Source organism: Alosa alosa, chromosome 21, assembly GCF_017589495.1.
Source record: "Alosa alosa isolate M-15738 ecotype Scorff River chromosome 21, AALO_Geno_1.1, whole genome shotgun sequence".
In the NCBI taxonomy this organism is placed as follows: domain Eukaryota; kingdom Metazoa; phylum Chordata; class Actinopteri; order Clupeiformes; family Clupeidae; genus Alosa; species Alosa alosa.
In genome coordinates, this window is record NC_063209.1 from 3947218 (window position 1) to 3967462 (window position 20245).

The 20245-nt window shown below is 40.8% G+C and overlaps 2 protein-coding genes and 2 non-coding genes across 7 annotated transcripts; 1 reads left to right on the forward strand and 3 right to left on the reverse strand.

The window, feature by feature from the left end:
• The first annotated feature begins 45 nt into the window (after positions 1–45).
• On the forward strand, positions 46–7386 carry mospd1 (motile sperm domain containing 1). 3 transcript variants are annotated; one of them, XM_048232246.1, is made up of 6 exons: positions 46–91; positions 3070–3381; positions 3552–3627; positions 3709–4010; positions 4822–4983; positions 6795–7386. In XM_048232246.1, the coding sequence occupies exons 2-6, from the start codon at positions 3228–3230 to the stop codon at positions 6824–6826; spliced, it is 726 nt and encodes a 241-aa protein (XP_048088203.1). In that variant the 5' UTR covers positions 46–91; positions 3070–3227; the 3' UTR covers positions 6827–7386. The 3 variants fall into 3 exon arrangements, with proteins under 3 accessions (XP_048088203.1, XP_048088202.1, XP_048088204.1); XM_048232245.1 differs by lacking the exon at positions 46–91 and adding an exon at positions 1379–1534; XM_048232247.1 differs by lacking the exon at positions 46–91 and adding an exon at positions 1379–1534 and having other exon boundaries at positions 3709–3941.
• A 1037-nt stretch (positions 7387–8423) lies between these two features.
• pabir2 (PABIR family member 2) lies at positions 8424–19498 on the reverse strand. 2 transcript variants are annotated; one of them, XM_048232249.1, is made up of 10 exons: positions 18260–19498; positions 17932–18010; positions 17784–17837; positions 16411–16454; positions 16005–16059; positions 15512–15613; positions 15321–15412; positions 14686–14750; positions 14402–14498; positions 8424–11025 (listed from the first exon to the last, which is right to left on the reverse strand). In XM_048232249.1, the coding sequence occupies exons 1-10, from the start codon at positions 18382–18384 to the stop codon at positions 10890–10892; spliced, it is 849 nt and encodes a 282-aa protein (XP_048088206.1). In that variant the 5' UTR covers positions 18385–19498; the 3' UTR covers positions 8424–10889. The 2 variants fall into 2 exon arrangements, with proteins under 2 accessions (XP_048088206.1, XP_048088205.1); XM_048232248.1 differs by having other exon boundaries at positions 8424–11028; positions 18260–19495.
• LOC125287003 lies at positions 13735–13886 on the reverse strand. Its single transcript, XR_007192282.1, has one exon. It is a non-coding gene; the product is annotated as a small nucleolar RNA U109 (small nucleolar RNA).
• LOC125287004 lies at positions 15691–15842 on the reverse strand. The gene has a single exon (XR_007192283.1). It is a non-coding gene; the product is annotated as a small nucleolar RNA U109 (small nucleolar RNA).
• Positions 19499–20245: the final 747 nt, after the last annotated feature.

Genomic DNA, 20245 nt, shown 5'->3' on the forward strand with positions numbered 1-20245 from the left:
CATAAATATGCAATGAGGTCGAGAAGTGCTTCTCATCCGCCTAGTGTTCATTTCTCCGTTCTTGGCGAATTGGAGATCCACGGAGAGGAAGGTCTGTTTGTGTGTGTGTTCTGGACATAAGTAAATGTGCTCATAAATGTCAGAGAATGTTTGAAATACACACTGTTGACCTCTCTGCATGTATATGAATGTTGTATGTCGAACTTTAGAGCATCATTTGGATGTATCTGTGGATCCAATGTGTGATTATAAAGGACACCCCTCCTCCCATGTTCCCGTCTGTCTTGGTGGGGGTGGGGAGTGCTTGGTTCACAGTACGATTTTTATAATAATTGAGCCTCCCTTCAACCTTCCCCGTCTCTCTTGTTTATCTCTTCAGCGAAAGCAGCACATTGAAGCGCCATGTTAATTCAACTGCCTGAATGCGTGCCTGCACGTTCTCGAAACGGCAAACCATTGCGGGATCATGAAGGCTCCATATCAGGCTTTTCGATTTCTATTCAAGCGTCCCTGGTCCTTGAATTATCTATGCAACGGAATACATTCCCATCACCCACAGAATATTCGTTAACAGTGGGAGACGGCGTGGCCAGACCGTGTTTGATTCCCACACAAATGTCGTTATTTGAGAACGAAAACCATGTTTTAGCAGGACCCCAGGATTACCACGCGGTGTACATGTGAGAATATCTCACTTCTGGTAAGAACGTTAACATGAAGGGTGTTAAAAAGATACTTAATTGTTGTAATTATAATATTAGTCACTAAACGTATAACCCCTCCCCCAATGAGCAACCTGTGTGCAGTAGAAAGCAAGCCTACTCAGAGGACCTCATGGAGTGACAATGGCCTTCAAGATGAATATGGAGCACATCGAGTGAAAACTACAAACTTATTGAGGCTCGCTTCCTGCAAATGATTACCTTACGACTTACCGCTTTGTTGTCTAGAAAACAAAACTTACATGCACTTTGTGCTTTTTTATTTTCATTACAGATCTTACAGGAAACTTATGTGGGCTACACGTGTATTATGTGCGTTGTCATGTTGACAACAGGCTTTATGTGTGCATCTCACCATTTTACTGGCTACATACAAAATACAGTGGTGTTAGTGGGGAGAATTTAGATAACATAACAGTGAAGTTAAGAGCTAGCAGATCTGTCACATGGAGTCAATGGCTGTTTATACCAAATTCTGACAAATTAGCCAAGTAGCTATAAAATGAGCCCCTTCTGCAACGTGTAATAAGGAAACGGGTTGAAATATGTGTACTTCGAGCACATTTTCCACAAAGCTACAAGCTGCATTTCTAAAATCTCTGATTTGAAAATGTTTAAGATAGTAAGAGTACAGTGTGTACATCAATGTATGAACGTTGGTTACGTCATTGAACTGCTCTGGCGGAATTCCTGAGCCCTCCACTATCCCAGCATTCACTAAGCAATCTGCAGCATACTGACAAAGAAAACAGAAAAACAGGGTGGGATTTGCACAATATCTGACTTTCACAAGAGGTACAGACAAGATTAAGGTAAACACTGTTTATAAGGCGTGCTCGTTATTATCCAGATCATTATATGACCTGTTAATGTCATTACATTTTGAACATACAATAGTTAACAGACGTTTTAAAAGCTTGTCCATTCGTTAGCATGTCAGCTAGCACTATCGGCTATGTTTATTTCTACTCTTGCTGCACACCTAATATTAGCTAACGATAGCTAGCTATATTAGCCAGATTTGCTAGTTGTTTTGGTTATGACAGTTCCACCACATTAGTTGAAATAATCATGTACAGTATCGCCTTAAAGCAAACGTTGGTGCCACATTCATGGGCAAATTCCCGAGATATATTCCTGTAACAGTTATTTCTCTGAACGGTTGTGAATTTCATATAGCTCTAGCTAACGTTAGCTAGTCAGGTAGATATTATGTTTTCCACCAGGGATTTCATGTATGTACACCTGCTAGTAGTGCTGTCAAGAAAACACACATTTGTATCTTATAATTACTGTAATGGCGTTTGTAAATGACGATGAAGACCTTAAATAAGTTTGCGATGACTAGCCGTTAATGTTACTCTTACTGAAACGTCTGTTTGCGAGGCTAATGTTAGCAGCATCTAACGTTCGATAGTTAACAGCTGTTCATAGCAATTTTGCCAGCTCAAGATTGTTAATAGCTTCTAGCTGTAATATGTTGCCTCAACTCAAACTATTCGTGTCTTGAAATGGAACTGCTGTAAATAGTTGAAAACAGTTTGTATATCATATGAATACATCCTAGTTTGATGTGTAATGGTTAAGGGATTCTCACGAGACGGGCAGTTCTACCGAGTAAACAAAAGGAAACCACCCAATCTACAATGATGATGGTGTATTCAGGCAGTCAATTCGGGTCAAAGGGGTTATCAGAGAGGTTTAAAGCGGATCTTTGGGGTTATGGATATAGATTTACCATTATTGGGGATGTATGTTGAATATTCGGGGGGAAAAAAGTTGTTCAAGTAGGAAACGCTAGAATTTATGAAATATTTAATTAGCAGGGTAACGAAATGTCCCATTCGAAGATACAGTGTCAGTCCATTGCTTGTTTCGATTAACAATAAGCCAGATGTATTTGCTTGCTTCAGTAAACAAGCTCACGTGATTAGCCACGTGGAGCCTTCAAAAGTTATTTTCCTGAGAAGACTAACTGTTATTAAAAGTCATAAAGTCAACGACGTCATCGATTGGCTGTATTCCGTTTAATTTTGTCATCTACCATATATTAACTACTCTTTCTGAACAGTTCTATTATGATAGTCGTTTTACAGTTATGCTGCCAATGTTCCGAAGTGGGGCAGGAAGTGTCTGTCTTGTAACTGTCGTGCTGCGCACCTGTTTACTGGGTGCAGCTTGTTTTCCTATTCTCAGCACTGTCGACTGTGATCACTATTGGTGCAACTGCAACCTTTTAAAACATCAACACATTTAAAACCTTTAATATCATAAATCACAATGTTTTGCCCTTTTATCATTGAGAGTGTTTGATATTCTGAGTTATGGTCCTTGTTTTATCTCTCAGGGTGCAAGACATGGTTTTAAGGAGCTGAACGGGTAAAGCTAGCTGTATCTGAAGGGGAGGTTTCTGCACCTTCAGAGCTTAGAAACAGACAACCGCCCAGGTGGGGATTCCCAGAACGGGCAGGACACCGGGAGGAAGGAGAGCTCAGCTCCGAGTCAATGCAGCAGCAGAGCCGGCAGCCTGACCTCGTGGAAGGAAGCCTTCCCGTGTTTGTGTTTCCCACAGAGTTGTTCTTCTATGCTGATGAGCAAGCCTCCCACAAGCAGGTGCTCACCCTCTACAACCCTTACGAATTTGCCCTTAAATTCAAAGGTGAGTTGAATCTAGAAGCCTGAAAGTGACATACCAGTCTAGTCACTTTAACCAAGTTTCCCAACATATGTTGAAAGAGGGGAAATGACTCACTGTTCACTGTTGTAGACATTCTATGGTAAATACAGACTAGCACAGTTTTGGTTAACCATGGTATGTTGTTTTGCCAGTACTGTGCACAGCGCCAAACAAATATGCGGTGGTGGATGCCACAGGGGCCGTCAAACCACAATGCTGCGTTGACATGTAAGACATGTAAGTGTTGTTTTCTAATGTAAGAGTCTTCACTACATGCTGCGTGGCTAACCACACCACGTCTCTATTCAGCGTGATCCGACACAGAGACGTGCGTGCCTGCCACTATGGGGTGATCGACAAGTTCCGGCTGCAGGTGTCGGAGCAGAGCCAGAGGAAGGCTCTGGGCAAAAAGGAGGTGATGGCCACGCTGCTGCCCTCCTCGACACAGGAGCCCCCAAACCCCCAGCCGCAGGAGGAGGAGCGCCGCATGAAGGAGCAACTGGCCGACAGCGTGTTCTTTGAGCAGACTGCACTCCAGACAGGTGACCCAGTGGCTGGGTTTTGGAGACTTAGAGGCACGGCAGCTAACTACAGAGCAGCTCGAGAGACTGGTACAGTTGAAGGGAGGGGGGTAAATTGCTGTTAATGTTGTAGTACTACTCTGCCAACACTAGATGGCACCAGATATCACAGTAAAGCAGTTCATATTAAAATGGCTGCTCACATTGTGAGCAAAACATTTTTCTTATCATTACAGACAAGAGACAGAGACACAAACAACCCTAAATTTGTGTTGTAGTGTTTTACTTTAGATTACTTACCATATTAATGTCATGCTGAAAAAATATAAATATAAAAAATCAACTGTGACAATCAGAAGGCATTAAAAAGATAGTGTTCTGGTCCCTTCATTATAATTTACAGAATGCTCCGGTGAACTGGTGAGCAATTTTATCTTTTCATAGCTCAGAATGACACAGTTATGTTAAGAGTTTTAATTGAATTTAAACCTATTGAATATTTTGATTATTGTGGATTGGTCCAAAACATATAAGTAACTATAGCATTTAGTAGCTGACTGCTTGCAAATCACACAGGCTAAGCACTTTTGGTCTGGTTTTTGCCTATAAAATAAAGTTGTAATGAACAATTTACTTTAAATGGATATCAACTCTTTGTAAACACACTAAACTAATGGCTCAATATGTCAGAATGGAGTGGAGCAACATTTGGAAAGGATCTCTGAAGTCCTGTCAAAAAGAGCATGGATAACTTACCTGAGACTCATGTCTGAATTACCCAATTGGCTCTTGATGATGAAATGCCATCCTGAAATGCATGCTATCATCAGTTAGTTGTTTGTTTAAATGATTACAGGTGGTCAGCCTGAGTGACGTGTCTGTGTGTGTGTGCTTTGGACAGAGAGCCGTGCCGTGTCGGGTGGGCCGAGCCTCCTGACAGTGCTGCTGGGGCTGGTGTGTATGGCTGCCCTCATGCTGCCCACACTGGGCGAGCAGGAATCCACAGTGCCTGTCTACCTCCACTTAAGTGTTAACAAGAAACTTGTAGCTGCTTATGTTCTAGGTATGTAATGGAGAATACATATATGCAACAGAAGTCTATGAATTGACCCTGTCACGTCCACTTCACGTTCACTACTACACGTACTATGTTGGCCTCAAGGTTATTTTTAAATACCACACAAAGTACATATTCCTCAAACTAATACTGAACTGAAGGCTGTTCAGTTTTTACTGACAAATAATACTCAAGATGATTTACACTGCTGACTCCAGGGCTTCAAACCAGATTTGTTTTTGTTTTTTTTCATTCAATTTGTTCCGAGCAGAATCAGTATTTTAACATTTCTGGTTTTGCGTTCCACCTTAAAATTACTGTTCCCCGAACCGGTTAGAACCAAATATTTTTTTTTTTTTTTTTTTTTATAACGGTCCATGTAGGGCTATGTGACATGTCCATGTTCAGATGGCATAAAAATGTCTAGCCTGTATACATTGGAGTGTCCAATTTGTCCTTGTTTAAACACATACACTTTTATACATTTAGGTTTTTTTCCTGTATACACGAATGAAGACATTGGTTGTTTATGCAAGGTTGTTTATTGTCAAACAACAACAAAAATGTTTAGGCTACTAAACAGCCTACAATAGCTTAATAGAGCATGGAGATAGCTAGTGATTTTCAGCATTAGTTCTAGTTTACACGACCGACTCAAACATTAATTAAGTTGATGTCTAAGACAAACATTTATAAGGTGCACAGTACAATATTTACCTCCTGGTTGCAAATAGGGAGACACATTTTACTTTAAGTTTAAAAAATATATATATATATATTTATCCTTTGTTTTACCAGGGTAGTCACATTGAGACAGAGGTCTCTTTTAGAGGTTAACTCTATAGACTCTGTTCAATGCTTGCCAGCCAGCAAATCCACCATCCAGACATGTGCAAACTCTGGACCAGTTATCAAGCAGAAAATATTTGAATCATTGTAATAATAAAAGACCGATATTAACCGGTTACCATTCATTTCAAATACACACTTTTGTTTCAGAACATCCAAAAAAGTTTCTGGTTTCGTTTTTGTTCCTAGCAGTCTATCAATTGTTTCTGGTTTTCGTTTTCGTTCCATGAACCGGTTCAAAGCTTTGGCTGACACTGACCTCAGCTTATGTGTTGCTATACAGAAGATGAGTTCACAGTGCAATATTAGCATGATATGGTAGTCAAATCCCAATAGTCATGGCACTTATCGCAGAGCAGGGGGTTCCCTGGTATCCTGGCTAAATCCTCTAATCATCCCCCAGTGTAATTGGCTCATTCATTCGTTCCCTCACTCTCCACCTCAAGCTGGTGTGTGCTGAGTGTTCTGGTGCATAATGGCTGCCGTGCATCACCCAGTTGAGAGCTCCACATTGGTGGTGGTTAGTGAGGTTCCCCCTTTGATGTGAAGTGCTTTGGGTGCCCTGAAGCGTTCTATAAATGCAGAGTGTTAGAATAGATAGATGTGAAACAGACTGTAGGTAGATTGCAGGTTATTTCTCATACAGTGTTATTTTGCTCAGCTCTTGAATAAATGTATTACTCTTTTTCATTATCAGAATGATTTGTAGAACTGATCAACATAACATGTAAACATCAGCCACTGCCATCGGCAAAATGTCATGTCGATAGCCGATACTAGTCCAAAAGGCTGATTCCGTTGTTGGGCCGATATATCAATTCAACCCTAATAAACAGAACACAATCCACCCAGTAACCACTCTCATGGCATCTGAGGGAGATCTGAGATGGTGACCCTTCAGGGTGTTTGTGTTGCTTGAGTAACTGTATAGCTTTTAAAGTATGTAAAGAATATGCATTTTTTTGCAGGTCTTCTTACAATGGTCATCCTGCGGACATGAAGCAATGCAAAAACGTGACCCTCAATCAAGAGAGGGGTAAAGAAGAACAGAATGGGGAAAACGTGCAGGGGGCAATGAGGGACTCCCCTCCGCCATTTTAACTGCTTACAAAAACATAAACGACAAACACAAACTCATACTGTACAAACCACAAACGCTGAGGCCGTGGGAGGGAACTTCTTCGTGTGGGAGTGTGTTGTCCAGACACAAGCACTGACTGAGCCTGGAGCACAGGCCCGGCCAAGGGGTTGGGCGCGGGTGCTTTGTGTGAAATCATGAGGGGGTGGGCGATGGGATGGGATACATTAAATTAAACATGTTTGTTTTACTCCATATTCTTGTGTGTTTTGTGTAGTTTAATAGGCCTTGCATTATCTTGGACAACTGTGCCAGGTTAAATGCACTAGTAGTCACTCACCAGGCCAGAAGCTTGTATTTGGCCTTATTTACACAGGTCATGCTCTGCACTCTTTACTCAATCACTTGTTACTTGCTACATCTGTATCTAAGAAAACTCGACTAAATAGTTCTTCTATACAAATAAAGTAAAGCTTTCTAAAGGATGTGTCAATATGCATAAATTGGAATGTTGCGTTCACCAAATGTTTTTAGGTAGTTAGGGCAATGCTTGAAAGTCTTGGATGAATGGATGAAACATTTTCATAAAACAGTCAACTGATCTAGCAATATCCTAGTATACCGTGGCTTAAATGTTCTCCCCATTAAATGTTTGTGTGTCAATTTTATAAATGGGTTGTTGTATGCTTGTTTATCGAAATCAGCTGTCTGGATTAAAACCTGAGTAAGTTATTGAAAGCTCTTCTAAGTAGTTGCCCTTCACAAGTCTGATAAAAAAAGGGGTCGGGAAGTAGCCAGACGCCTGGGAAGAAGTGTTCCAAAAGTGGCAGTGAGAGAAATATGAAGATTCTCTCCATGATATGCCCAGAGCAGTAGGCCTATCTGACCTGAGTGTAAGGATAGTCTGCAGATCATCTGCAATTATTTCCAATGATCCTCTACAACATAATCTTCTAAAGAAACTTGGGCTTGAGCTTACCGGGGGGGAAAAAGTGTCATAATGACTTACTAAATTACAGGAAAAACCAGAGCCAAAATGCCCTCTTCATATGTTTCCGGTAGTCAAACACATGGATAACCATGAAAAAAAGGAAATCTATCAAGTGCAGTCCAGTGCTGCTGTCTGGAGGAAATGTCAGGCCATTCAGAACTGTGTGAATTTGAATTTGAGTCACTGTCCTCAATGGGGTGCTTCAGTTGACTTCTTCATGCAACTAGATACTTCAACTTTAAGCAACCCTGTGTAGTTATTTTACCTTAAAATAATGACTTCAGACTTATTTTGATGCTACACTGACCTACAATTAAGAATTCAATTCTGACATTGACGGTGCCTGTCAGCAACACCTGGTACTGCACTAACACGGTTTTCAAGGGCAGAAGAATGACTTTTAGTAGATTTTAGATGAATTGGTTATCCCTAGTGCTAAAAGGGTATCCAGTATGTCACAAACATACAAAAAGGGGATACTCTACATTGCATCTAATGTGAAAATGAGTACAATTCAAAAGCTGGAAGTGGTTGACAAATAATTTATTTTGCCATGTGAGCATCGCTACCATGCTGGAGGCCCTGGGTGAGCGTTTGTCCTTTGGGGACATGAGAGGACAGAGAGTGTGAAATCCAATCACAACTCCTCTTCCACTCTGCAACTTGACACCAGAAACACACATACACACGCTGAGACACACACATTTTAAGTCACAGTGTGTTACGCTCGAGGCATGAGGACAGTTTCAATGTTTGACAATTAAATAATAACTCCACAGGACAAAAAAAAAAAAACAGGAAAAAAAATACTGGAAATGACAAGAATAGCAGTCAACTATCACGACAACAAGGCTGATGACCTGTAGTCCCTTTCTTCTCCTTTTTGTTTACCATTAAACTGAAACGCCAATGCTCTTGTTTGCTTAGCATATTACAGAAGAAGAAAAAAAAATGCACTCAATTTAATTCACTTCAATAAAATAGGGTTTTACAATCACTTCCTTGCACATAAAGACTATGATACGTCATACCATGCTTCAACATGTTTGAAAAGAAAAACAAAAGAAGTCCAATAAGACTGATTTATAAAAGCATCTTTAAAAAACTAGGTAAGAACTAAAATAACTACAACCCAAATGAATAATCATACAACTTTCACAATTACAGCTGTACAACTCATATAATCTCTCTCTCTCTCTCATATATATATATATATATATATATATATATATATATATATATATATATATATATATATATATATATACACACACACATACATACTTATATACAGGCCTGTTGAATGGCACAGTTTTTCATGAATCAGTAGATGACCCCATTGACCCCTACAGAAGCAGACATCCAGCTCTGTCAGCACGGGGGGACTAATTGAACACTTAGGTCAGCCTCAACACCTTGTTCATTAGAACCTGATGGCCCTGAATGTGTTAACGGCTCTTAACTGCACCGGCATCAAATATTAAAGCTGTGCTCGTCATGACAGCAGTAGCATATCAACTCTTGTCTCATGTTGTATAGAGTGGCCTGCCATTTGAAATAGTTCAGGAATGGCCATTTGGGTTAACAGCACACACCTATTCTTCTTTTAAGCAATCAGGTAAGTGTGTTTGAAACTGCACCGTCCGCACCACATAGTTTGTACACAGCAAACAAGTCTTCCAGGAGAGAGAGAGGATAGGAGGGAGGACCTAATATGGTTTTCACCCAATTTGTTCTTCCTGACTGCTTGTTGAGCTGGAAACTCTGGCTGTGCTGGAGTGGTGAAAGTCACACTACCGTTGGTGACACCTAAGCCCGCTGTATTGTTGTCATCCTGAAATTAGTGGTACCCCCTTCTTACACACACACACACACACACACACGTTTAACGGCATTCTTTATGGAGATTTGCGCAATGCAACTGGTGGTGTGTGACTACATCCGTATCACTATGCTGGGAAATACAGTTGTCGAGAGGAAGGCCAGGCAAGCAGAGTGAGAACATGGATCTCCCCCATCTCCCTCCCTCCCTCACACACACACACACAAAGCTGTTTTCTTGCTCCCCACCCACATCTCAATATCAAGAGAGGAGCCCTTCTTCCATGCTCAAAGCTTTAGGTGGAGAAAACCAACACTCGCCCATCTGTGCTCCCCTGGAAGCACAATCGCATTGAGGTGCTAAACAGCTCCACCAGAGAACAATTGTCTCTTCACTAAGCGAGCCAAGCTCTGGGCTCTGCCTCAGTCAGAGTGGATAATAATAAACTAATTAGAATAATTGATATTCATCATATTTACACATTACTTACAAAACCAAACCAAAACACAAAAGTAGCAACAAAAAAAATAAAATAAGTTAAATCTTTTTTGTTTTTCTTTTAAGCAACACAATGTAGGCGATTTGTGCATGTCCAAAGACAGACCTGGATTTTTAATCGCCACAGGGGTTCTTACAATCACTCTTTTTCCAAGAAAAATAATAATAATAATAATAATAATAATTGTACACACCAAGAGGACTCAATTTAGCAGAAAGATCATGTATCCGAACCCTCTTCTCCACGTGTAGGAATCACTGTAAGGAAAGGATGCAGGGGCGGATGACCCGCAACACTCGGGGATAAGCCTTCGCACCGATTTTTACATCCATATTTTATAGCAGCTGGTGCGAGGGTAGCGTCCATGTGCCATCTCACACACGCAGGCGTAGCTGCAGTGTCCCAACACAAGCCCTTCTCCTGGTCGGCTTTGCCTTTGTTCTTTTCACATACAGAAAAACCCAACAGGTTTCCCACCACAGACCAGACCTCCATCTCCACCATCATGAGGATCTAAGGGGTGGGAGGGATGAATGATCAAACCCCGAAAGTACTGGTGCTCAGAGACAGGGTGATGAGGATGCGATGTTCAGGAGAAACGGGGGGGGGTCCATCAAACCTCTCCTGCTGTCCAGCAGCACCCCCACCTCTGCTGTCTGTCGATGTTGCCGGTTCACTTGGGGGAGCGGTCCTGCAGGGGCGTGAAAGGCGAGCCGCTGGGGGAGGGGGACACACCGTCCATCTTGGCCGGGGAGCCGGAGGAGGAGCCCACGCTGCTGAGGCTGCCGTCCAGCAGGTCGGAGGACAGGCTGCTGCCGGAGAGAGACGACAGCACTAAACTTCCACACACTCAACAGTCTCTCTAATCAATATGCACTGTAGGCCTGTCCCTTCAAAAATGATAAAGTATAGGACTGACGTTGAGTGTTAAAATATCAATAAGGCAGGGGAAAACAATCAACTGAATGAACTAGAGTGCATTTGAGCAAATGCAAAATGTGGCAGATGCATCTTCGGCAGTTGTAAACACTGGTGTCATTCAATGACAAATCAGACGTCTGCTAAAAGTGTGTAATAAACTTGAGGAGGCTGTAGGCTACAGTGATTTTAAAATAGGTAAGAAGCGTTGTTGGGCATAAGCCCCTAAAATCTCAGTTGTTGTGGAGCATTTGTGACCCGTGTCCTTGCAGGGCCTTTTGCTTTTCTATAACCGTTTAGAACCGTTTTTAATGCACATTTTAAGTAGTACTTATACTAGCATTTATATACTATAATATATAACTTATTTATATACTATAATTATAACTTATACTAGTGTAGTGCCCATTCAAACATGCTATTCCTGTAGAAAACCCGTAGCCCAATTACATGCACGCAGGTAGGCCTGCTTTAAAAATAGGATGAAAGGGGAAAAACATCATTCCAGCTAAGCATTCAATAATGAATATTGAATATTATATTAAAATACATTATAATAAGTGTGCAGTGAGTATGTGAGCATGGCTGCACGTGATATTTTTTACAGATCAAAATGGCATAAGCCTAACGGCTGTTTTGAGTTAAGGCTTTATGTTTATTGAATAACTTGACGATGGAGAAGACAAACCATTTTGTGGAATGATGCATCATCTGAAATTTGCAACATATGACTCAAAGACAATCTCTGGTAGCCTATAAGTTACATCACACTGTCGGCCACTTGTCTATAGTGGATCAAAATGACATAAGCCTAAAGCTTTGATTTAAGGCTATATGTTTAGCCTATTGAAAAACTTGATCTAGATTGCGATTTTAATGACACATTTTAGTTTTCAATCTGCCAAGCTGAAGAGCTGGTGTCTGTTATTGCTTGTGCAAATATAAAAAAATTTACAGACTGAGTTATGACAAAACCATAACTGTGGTAGTAAACAAACTAGATCCTAATACAAGGCTATTAAACATAACATCACAATAACTGACTATGCTGGCGACCCAAATAAAACCTCCTGCGAGCCGGTCATTGGGAACCAATGATCTAGAAGACAAACCATTTTGTGGAGTGATGCATCATATGAAATTTGCAAACAATGTCACTCAAAAACAGTCTCTGTTCTGAAACATCCTTAAATTCAGGACCATTATTGCTCACCTTGCATTTGGAATTGTTGTTTGTTTATTCAAAGTCAAAAGTCCAAAGTAGCCTGGGCTATTCGAAGTATCCATTTACTAGCCGTATTTGTTGGTGTGTTGCAAAATTTGCGGAATCATTTTATGCAAGCAAACCGCATACAGAGACATTGCTTATTGTTGAGGTCAGACATCATAACCATCCAAACATGACTTTCTACCCGTGTTAATGATTCAGTGCTGCCAAAACTTCAGCCCACTCTGTCTCTGGTCCTGGACTGTGCTGTGTGAGAGGGGGAGTGGCTACAGTAGAGTGGCAAAAGCCAATGTATGCTTCTTTTACAGATATATTTTGCATTTCTTGTCCAAACAATCGGACAAACGGTTTGAGAGATATGCTAATAACAGACAGAAAAACGTTGCTGTAATTTATAGATAGATAAGAAATTCTGACTGGAAACACTTGAAATTCGCATTAAATCTTCTTATGCGCATAGAAATGGTAATTCGCTAGAGGGAGTGGATTAACTCTAGATTTGCATAAGTATAACACGATTAAAGTTGATGGAAACATTTGTCCAGAATGTTTCCGTAAAAGGTCCTGACGACCTTGCCTTTTGATCCCACAGCTGATTAGAACGCTTCCCTAACGCTTCCCTAGGGGGTTTTCAATTTTAAACTCGCATAACACAGTGGATGGAAACACATACAGATGTGCATATACTTGAGACGAATTTTCATGAATGCACATAGAATATGCAAATGAGCTGAATGGAAACCGTGACATTTGCCTGGTCAGCCTACTAACTGACTAGACAGTCCAATGAGATAATTCGGACAATTTGCTTATAGTTGGCTACATTGCACAGCATTTTAATCCACTCTCATGGACACTCTTTTTAACAGCCTGTCAAACTGAGGTGTGTGGCATTATGTGAGGGGGAAGAATCATCTTGAAACAGCAGCCAGGCTCCTTTGTATATCTATGACCTTTGACTGATCATTTAGCCTAAATGAATACATTTTTATAGTTTTATACTTTATAGTAGATTGCTACTGAACTATATTTTAACAAAAAACATCATAACGCTGATGATTTTCTAAGATATCTCTAAAATACAAGACCAATGCACTGGATCATGGCAAACGTGTTGCCATAGCCAAATTGTCCATATGACCAAATCCCCATGAGGAGATGCAGTGTCAAAATGTATAGTGACACACTTAATGAGAACATTAACTTCTCTATTAAACCTGAGGAATAATAATTAGTGAGGAGAGATGCCAGTGCAGCTCAGATGTCTTCTTAGTTTTCTTTATGAGGAATAATAATTATTATTGTATTAAGAAATGTGTCAGAGTTACACAGAAAAAAAAAAAAAAAAAAAAACATTTATAGAAACGATAAGAAATGTGGGAGTTTTATACTACCGACACAGCCTGTTCTTGAGAGGCTGGTGGCCCTGTTAACTCCATGTTTTTATAGCATGCTTTTAACCCCTTCATCTCATTGTGTGGAGAGAGGGAGAGTTATTTGCAGTGGTAAACCCATTGCATGCATGCAGATACCCTCTATGGCCAACATGGCCACTGGATGAGTACTACACATTAAGGGTGTCAACACACCTGGGAATCGAACCCGTGACCCTGGTGACAATAGAGTGATGCTCTACCAGGTGAGCTAGGCTAGCTCCCTAGTACACTGTGCAAGCATCCACCATAGCACCAATGACTGTTTGTAAAAACACTCAGTACTGAGTGAAGCTGGCACACGGAACTACAAAATGGCTGATATTGAACCAATTATGGTGTGTTCTGGGCAGATATTACTTTAGATTTTTTGTTTACTATGTATGCTGTGGCTCCAAACAGCATGTACTGCACAGCCTCTGGATTTTCCCAATATGGTGAACTGTCTCCATTGCACACTTGTTTAAACAATATAGGTCATTGTTGTGTCCAAGAAACACAAATCTAAAATGTACTCTTCCACTTTAAAAGGGCAAGATGCGGTTTTGGGAATCTTCCATACAGGACTTGGAGGGTGCAGTCAGCACTGTGGTAGGAGACACTTACCAAGAGCCAAGTTCTGGCAAATGCGACACTTCTGTGGACAACATGGTAGTGGTCCCCTGAAAGAGCCTTTTGGGTGGGCTCTCTGTTTCCATCTCCCCTGGAAAGACAGCCAGTCAGCAATTAGTAAAGCCCAGACATAAATCCATGCAGGAGCCACCTCAACATAAACATGTAAACAAACAAACCGACTGACACATTCCACCAGTTACCTTTTCACAGCTTGATACTGCCTAGCATCTAATATCTTCTACACATGGCAGACATAGAAGTCCAGGCAGACTCACCTTTACGCTTGAGTGGACCGAGGATGCTGGGCCGTATGCAGTTGATGGGGCTTTGGCTTCTACGGCTACAAACACACAAACTCTTAACATTACCAGCTGTTGTTTACATTACATTGTTTGCATTTACATTTATTCATTTGGCAGATGCGTTTATCCAAAGAAAACCTGTCCTTCTTAACCGCATGGGATTTAACACTACAGAAATGATTTCAGGGACATTTGTGGAAAGTCAACATGCCGCACAAATCTGTTTGGAAAGGAAAACTTTTCAGTCTTGGCTATATAACCATGCTTGATCCTTTCAGTCAAAGTATCCTTATGTTCAACTGAAGTATCGTAAGTCCAGTTCATGTATCCTTATGCAACAAGTTATGGAGGCTAATCTAGTAGATAAATAGCTAGCTATGTGTGTAGTACAGTATGTAACAACATCAAATCAAATACAAAGCGAGTGAGATGGAGGGAGAGTGAATGCGTTTTAAAGGCCAAGTGGAGACTGCACATGCACATTATAGATTACAACTGACCTGACCAGGTATCTCCAATCACACTCTATAGTGACCAGCTCTAGGCCTCTAGTCCTCTCTCAACCAGAATATACCACAATGTGAGAGACGTGTTCCAGTCTAACTTACACAGTCTGCAGGCGCCTTGTTGGGCTTGGAATGGGGCTGGGGGTCAAGCCGTTGCTGCTCACCAGGATTTGCAGGGAAGGGGAGAAACATTGCTGTGGGAAGAAGAGAAGATGGTGGGAGATTTGACAGACATACATAATGGGTAAGCATTTTCTTTCCATTTTAAAATGCTCAGTGTAGACTGAACCAACCTTCTTCAGCATCCCTCGAGTAGGGGATGGAGCAGGCGACACTGGCACAAAGTCAATCCGCTTTGGCGATGAGGAAGAAGACTTCTCCAAGTCATTGTCACTCTGTAAAGGGAGAGGAGTTATCAGACACAGATGTTCACAATGCATCAGATCATGGACAGGTTCAGAAGCACAGTCATAATTGTTGGAGTTTTATACTACCAACACAGCCTTTTCTTGAGAGACTGGTGGCCCTGTTAACTCCATGACTCTGTAGCATGCTATTTGGAGCCCACCACCATTGTGCAAGGTAAGGGATCATGAGCTTTTTTTACCCCAGCATAGCATGCAGATATGACAGACCAGTGTACCATGGCAGGCATTTGGTATAATTTTGTACATAGACATTTTCTATTATGCAGAGCAATGTGGCCAGGCCTCAATGCTGTAGCATAGGTGACTTGACAATGACTTCACAATGGGGTAATCATGCATCCAACCATGACATGCTTACCAGACTCAGGCTCTCCTCCCAAGACTGACTCATCTGCATAGCTGTCTGGACTTCCCTTTAGAGAACAAAATAGAGAGGGTAAATAAAGACTTCACAAACAAACAAATACAAAATAAACACTTCTACACTTGTAAATCAGAACTACCAATAGCTTGGGTATGGTTGGGTACCGTAATTTCCGAACTATTGGCCGAGGTTTATACATTACTTTTACAGAATTTCTTCAGCTATGAGGTTAATACACAGGGGCAGTTAATATGGTATTAATATGGTTTTGTTTTTTTAAACTTGCATAAAACACTATCCTGTGGTTAATACACAATGCAGTTAATACACAGGATATTACTGGTTAATTACATTGGCAACACAAATGACACTATAACAAGACGAACACCTCTTTCCTTACCGTTCATGTGCAGTCTCTCTGTTCATTACGTCAACTCCTTCCTCCTGTGGGTCAAGTATTTTTACAAATCATGTAAAGTTTTAGTTACATGCTATATCTGGTTAATGGTGCTACCTTTAAAAACATCTAAGCAAAGTCATTCAACAGAAACCCCTAGAACAGTGTTTCTCAAAGTGTGGTCAGGGGATCACTGGTGGTCCGCAAGCGGTCCGTGAGCAGACGTGAGCAACTTGTATGTAAATCCAAACAGTTTTGCAACATGCCTATGTAAGCTACGCCAGTTTAAATCATATGAATCCTCTGACACAATAAGCAAGGTGCAAAGACAATAAGCAAGGTGGTTCAGTGAGTAGGCCTATTGTGTAATATACTGCTGAAGGGCCCAGGGCCATTGAACTGTTTAATGCGTCACTAAAGGGAAGAGGAGAGATAGACTTCTCTGCTTAGTCTGTCTGCCTTGAGCACCTTACCATGCACACATAACTAAAGGACTACTGTTGGACTACTTTTTGCACCTTCACCATGACACTCACTCTCTTGAGCACCTTACCATACACACAGAACTACTGTTGGACTACTTTTGCACCCTCACCATGACACTCATTCTCTTGAGCACCTCACCATGCACACAGAACTACAGGCCCTGTCACTACAAGCGTCTCATGCTTTATCACCCTCAAGCACACTGGATTTTTTACATTTAATTTATATAGTATATTTAGTATTTCGTTTTGTTAGTTTTTCTTATCTCCTACTGTCTCTATTGTACAGTGGAGTTTGGTTATATGTTTATACTTATATTTACCATTTCTGCTGTAAGTGCATGTTGTGTGATATCTGTATGCTACTGAGACTTCCTGAATTTCCCCTTGGGGATCAATAAAGTATCTATATATCTATCTGAAGTAGATCTACTTTCTTATTTTTAGCTAGGTGGTCTGTGAGGGTTTTTTTATTGGTTAACTGGTCCTTGGTCTGAAAAAGTTTGAGAAACACTGTCCTAGAAGATGTTTAACCAGCTGCTGTCCAGAGTGTAGATGTATTTACAGACATATCCACATCTCTAGTGTCAGTGAGCACAAAATGTGGTGTTGGAACGTGGTACTACTAAGCAGTCTACTCTCACAGACGGCATGCTTTCAGCACTCCACAATCTGATTTTAGCATGGCTCTCAATAACCCACACTCCCCATGAGGAAAGGAGGTCATCTTCTGCCATGCATAAATAGCTGATTATCCAGCTCAGATATCAAACAGAAATACACTATGTACACTGTGTTGGTACGATGCATAACTGACATATCCAATGGTAGTCCACTATGAAGGTCTATGTTTTTCTCACTGGTAATGCTAAGGCAGAAGTTCTTGTGTACCTGTTTAATCTGATAGAGTCTGGTGCTAGGAACCCGGATAGGCGAGGAGGGAATCTGTAAGGCAAAAGCAGGTTGAGAGATTACCAACCGAGCAAACTTATAAAAAAAGAAACTTTGAAGGAATGATAGCATCATTATAATCCAGTACCACATTAGGGCGGTTGACAACAGTGGTGCTATTTCTCCTACTTCGCAGGTTCTCTCTCTGAAACACCTGTGAGCTGTCACTGAAAAACAAGGCAGAACAACATACATGACACATTAGTTTCTCAGGCTATATATATTTAGGCTTCACACTTTACACAAAGATAACAGATAGGTTTTCCGAGAAAGCAAATATTACCAGAAAGTGTCCACAAACAAAAAAGCATGATATTTTTATATTACACAAACTGATTTTACAATAGATAAATTGTAAAGCATTTACAACCAACTCATTAAACGTTCCAGAAAATATCAAATATAAGATATCAAACCTTAGGCCGTTTATCATAGGAGCACTGTTGGATCGCCTCAAATGCCCGTCGCTTTGGACAAGGGACGATGGTATTTCGAGGTCAAGTTCCATCTTCTCTTGGGACATAATTTCTTGATCATTCATCTATTTTGTTTCTTTTTGGAGTTAAGATTTTTTAGATAACGTTACGACTGCAACGTTCCCGACTGAGTTTTGAACTACCGTAGCGAGCTACATCGTTGCTAGATATGTTACATGTGCCACAAATTTCGTGAAAGATTTACATCTGTAGCTCATGCCTACACAGCGTAGCCTATTGAAAAGTAGAAGTTAGAATATCTTACTTGCTAGCAGCTACCTTTTACTTGCTTGAAATGTCCCAGCTTAACATATCTCTTTTGCCAATGATAAAACAAATGGCTCTATATTCATCGTTAAATAAGTGGATAGGCTTAGATGTTTGGGTAGCAGGATAACTAGTGTCAAGCCTATGAGTCTTCAAATTAATTTAGAACATTCATGGTAAGGTTCTTATTCAATTTAGTTGCGTCAACACTCTAGTCAAAAATAAAGCCGATGTGAATATCAGACGCTAGTAGATGTGCAAAGGCTAGCGTCCAGTGAGCAAGCTGACTAGCTAGAAGCTACTTCTAAATGGAATGAACAGTCCATGCACAACTTGGCTAGTAGGCCAGTTAACTAGCTAGGCTAGCATCCTTAGCTGTGGGGAAAAGCTAACTGCACTCCAACTGAACAAGCTCATTAAGAGATTTTCAACCAGTCTTAATGTTAAAGTAAGCTGACAAGCCGCTTAAAGTTACATTCATAGAAAATTATCGTGAATACTAGCCTACACTGTTTTGTAGAGCAATCGTACAGTGCAGTGGGTTTTGTAAGGCACACAAATGTTAGTAACTTAACAGAAAGAGAAATCAAGCTGGGTAGCCAGGGTAGCTTTTCAGCTAGCTAACAAATTAGCCAGTAATGCTGATCTTGCTAGCTGTACTAGTGCTAGCAAGCTAACCAAGATGCTACATTACCGTTAGCGCATCAAACTAAAGCGATTCTGTGATACTCCGACGCCCACAATGTCAATGACTCTATACTAAAAAGGCGATAACAATGTCCAGACTGCAGCCGCTACCGAAAACCCACAGCCTCAACCAAACTTCCCGCCCCTTTTGCTACATGAGGTTTGACCGACGGGGACATAGTCCAAGCAGGATCGCAAAAAGTGCAGGCGTGCCTTTGTTGAAGCAGCAGTAGTAACCAATGCTAGGCCAGAATTTCACAGCACTTCCGGGAGGTTCATACGTCAGACGATGCCGCCTGCGCACGCGTACAAGGGCACAGTTTGTACACTTACACTTGGGTTGGTAATCTTAACATTTTACTTAAACAGTATAATTTTATTAGTTTGGTTAAAACCACACTCACTCACTTCGTGAATAGATATCTAGGTAGGCGTGGTCAGGCTAGAATTTTACTAGTGATTCTGAGTAAATTACACTGTATTGCTGGGAATAATATATTTTAGGTTTGATAAGTTAATCATGAATGGCCTAATTAGTCCAATAGTAAGGCTTTGTTAGGTTGACAGAGAATATAAATATTTTTGTTGCTATGATTATTCTTTAAAGGGAGCCGTTTTTGAATTGTATTCTGTGTTTGGGAGGGAAATGTGGGGTTCATTCAACTTGATCTTAAGATAACCCAAACAATTGAGTATGAGCATCTTCGAAATATAATGACCATAACCAATTGATCAGTGCTGTCTTTCAGTTGCAACAGTGCTCAATCTCAAAGGGGTTCATCCCAGGGCTATGGAAAGCCAGACAGAGTTGACAGAGTGTATTGACTGAGAGAAATTTGACTATGATGTTTTCTTCAGTACAGTCTCTATCTGATGTAGGTAATTTTCCATTCTACACTGCAGATGTCACCTTCAGAAACCTTTTCAATCTGTTGAACTTCTCTGACATCTTTAATTTTATGATTCACTAAA

Coding starts and splice junctions, on each gene's coding strand:
- mospd1 (XM_048232246.1), top strand. CDS start 3,228: ATGCAGCAGCAGAGCCGGCAGCCTGACCTCGTGGAAGGAAGCCTTCCC. Junction 3,628..3,708: donor CCACAATGCTGCGTTGACAT/GTAAGACATGTA, acceptor GTCTCTATTCAG/CGTGATCCGACACAGAGACG. Junction 4,984..6,794: donor TGTAGCTGCTTATGTTCTAG/GTATGTAATGGA, acceptor ATTTTTTTGCAG/GTCTTCTTACAATGGTCATC.
- pabir2 (XM_048232248.1), bottom strand. CDS start 18,384: ATGAATGATCAAGAAATTATGTCCCAAGAGAAGATGGAACTTGACCTC. Junction 16,455..17,783: donor GACTCTATCAGATTAAACAG/GTACACAAGAAC, acceptor CTTGACCCACAG/GAGGAAGGAGTTGACGTAAT. Junction 15,413..15,511: donor CTCGAGGGATGCTGAAGAAG/GTTGGTTCAGTC, acceptor TTCTTCCCACAG/CAATGTTTCTCCCCTTCCCT.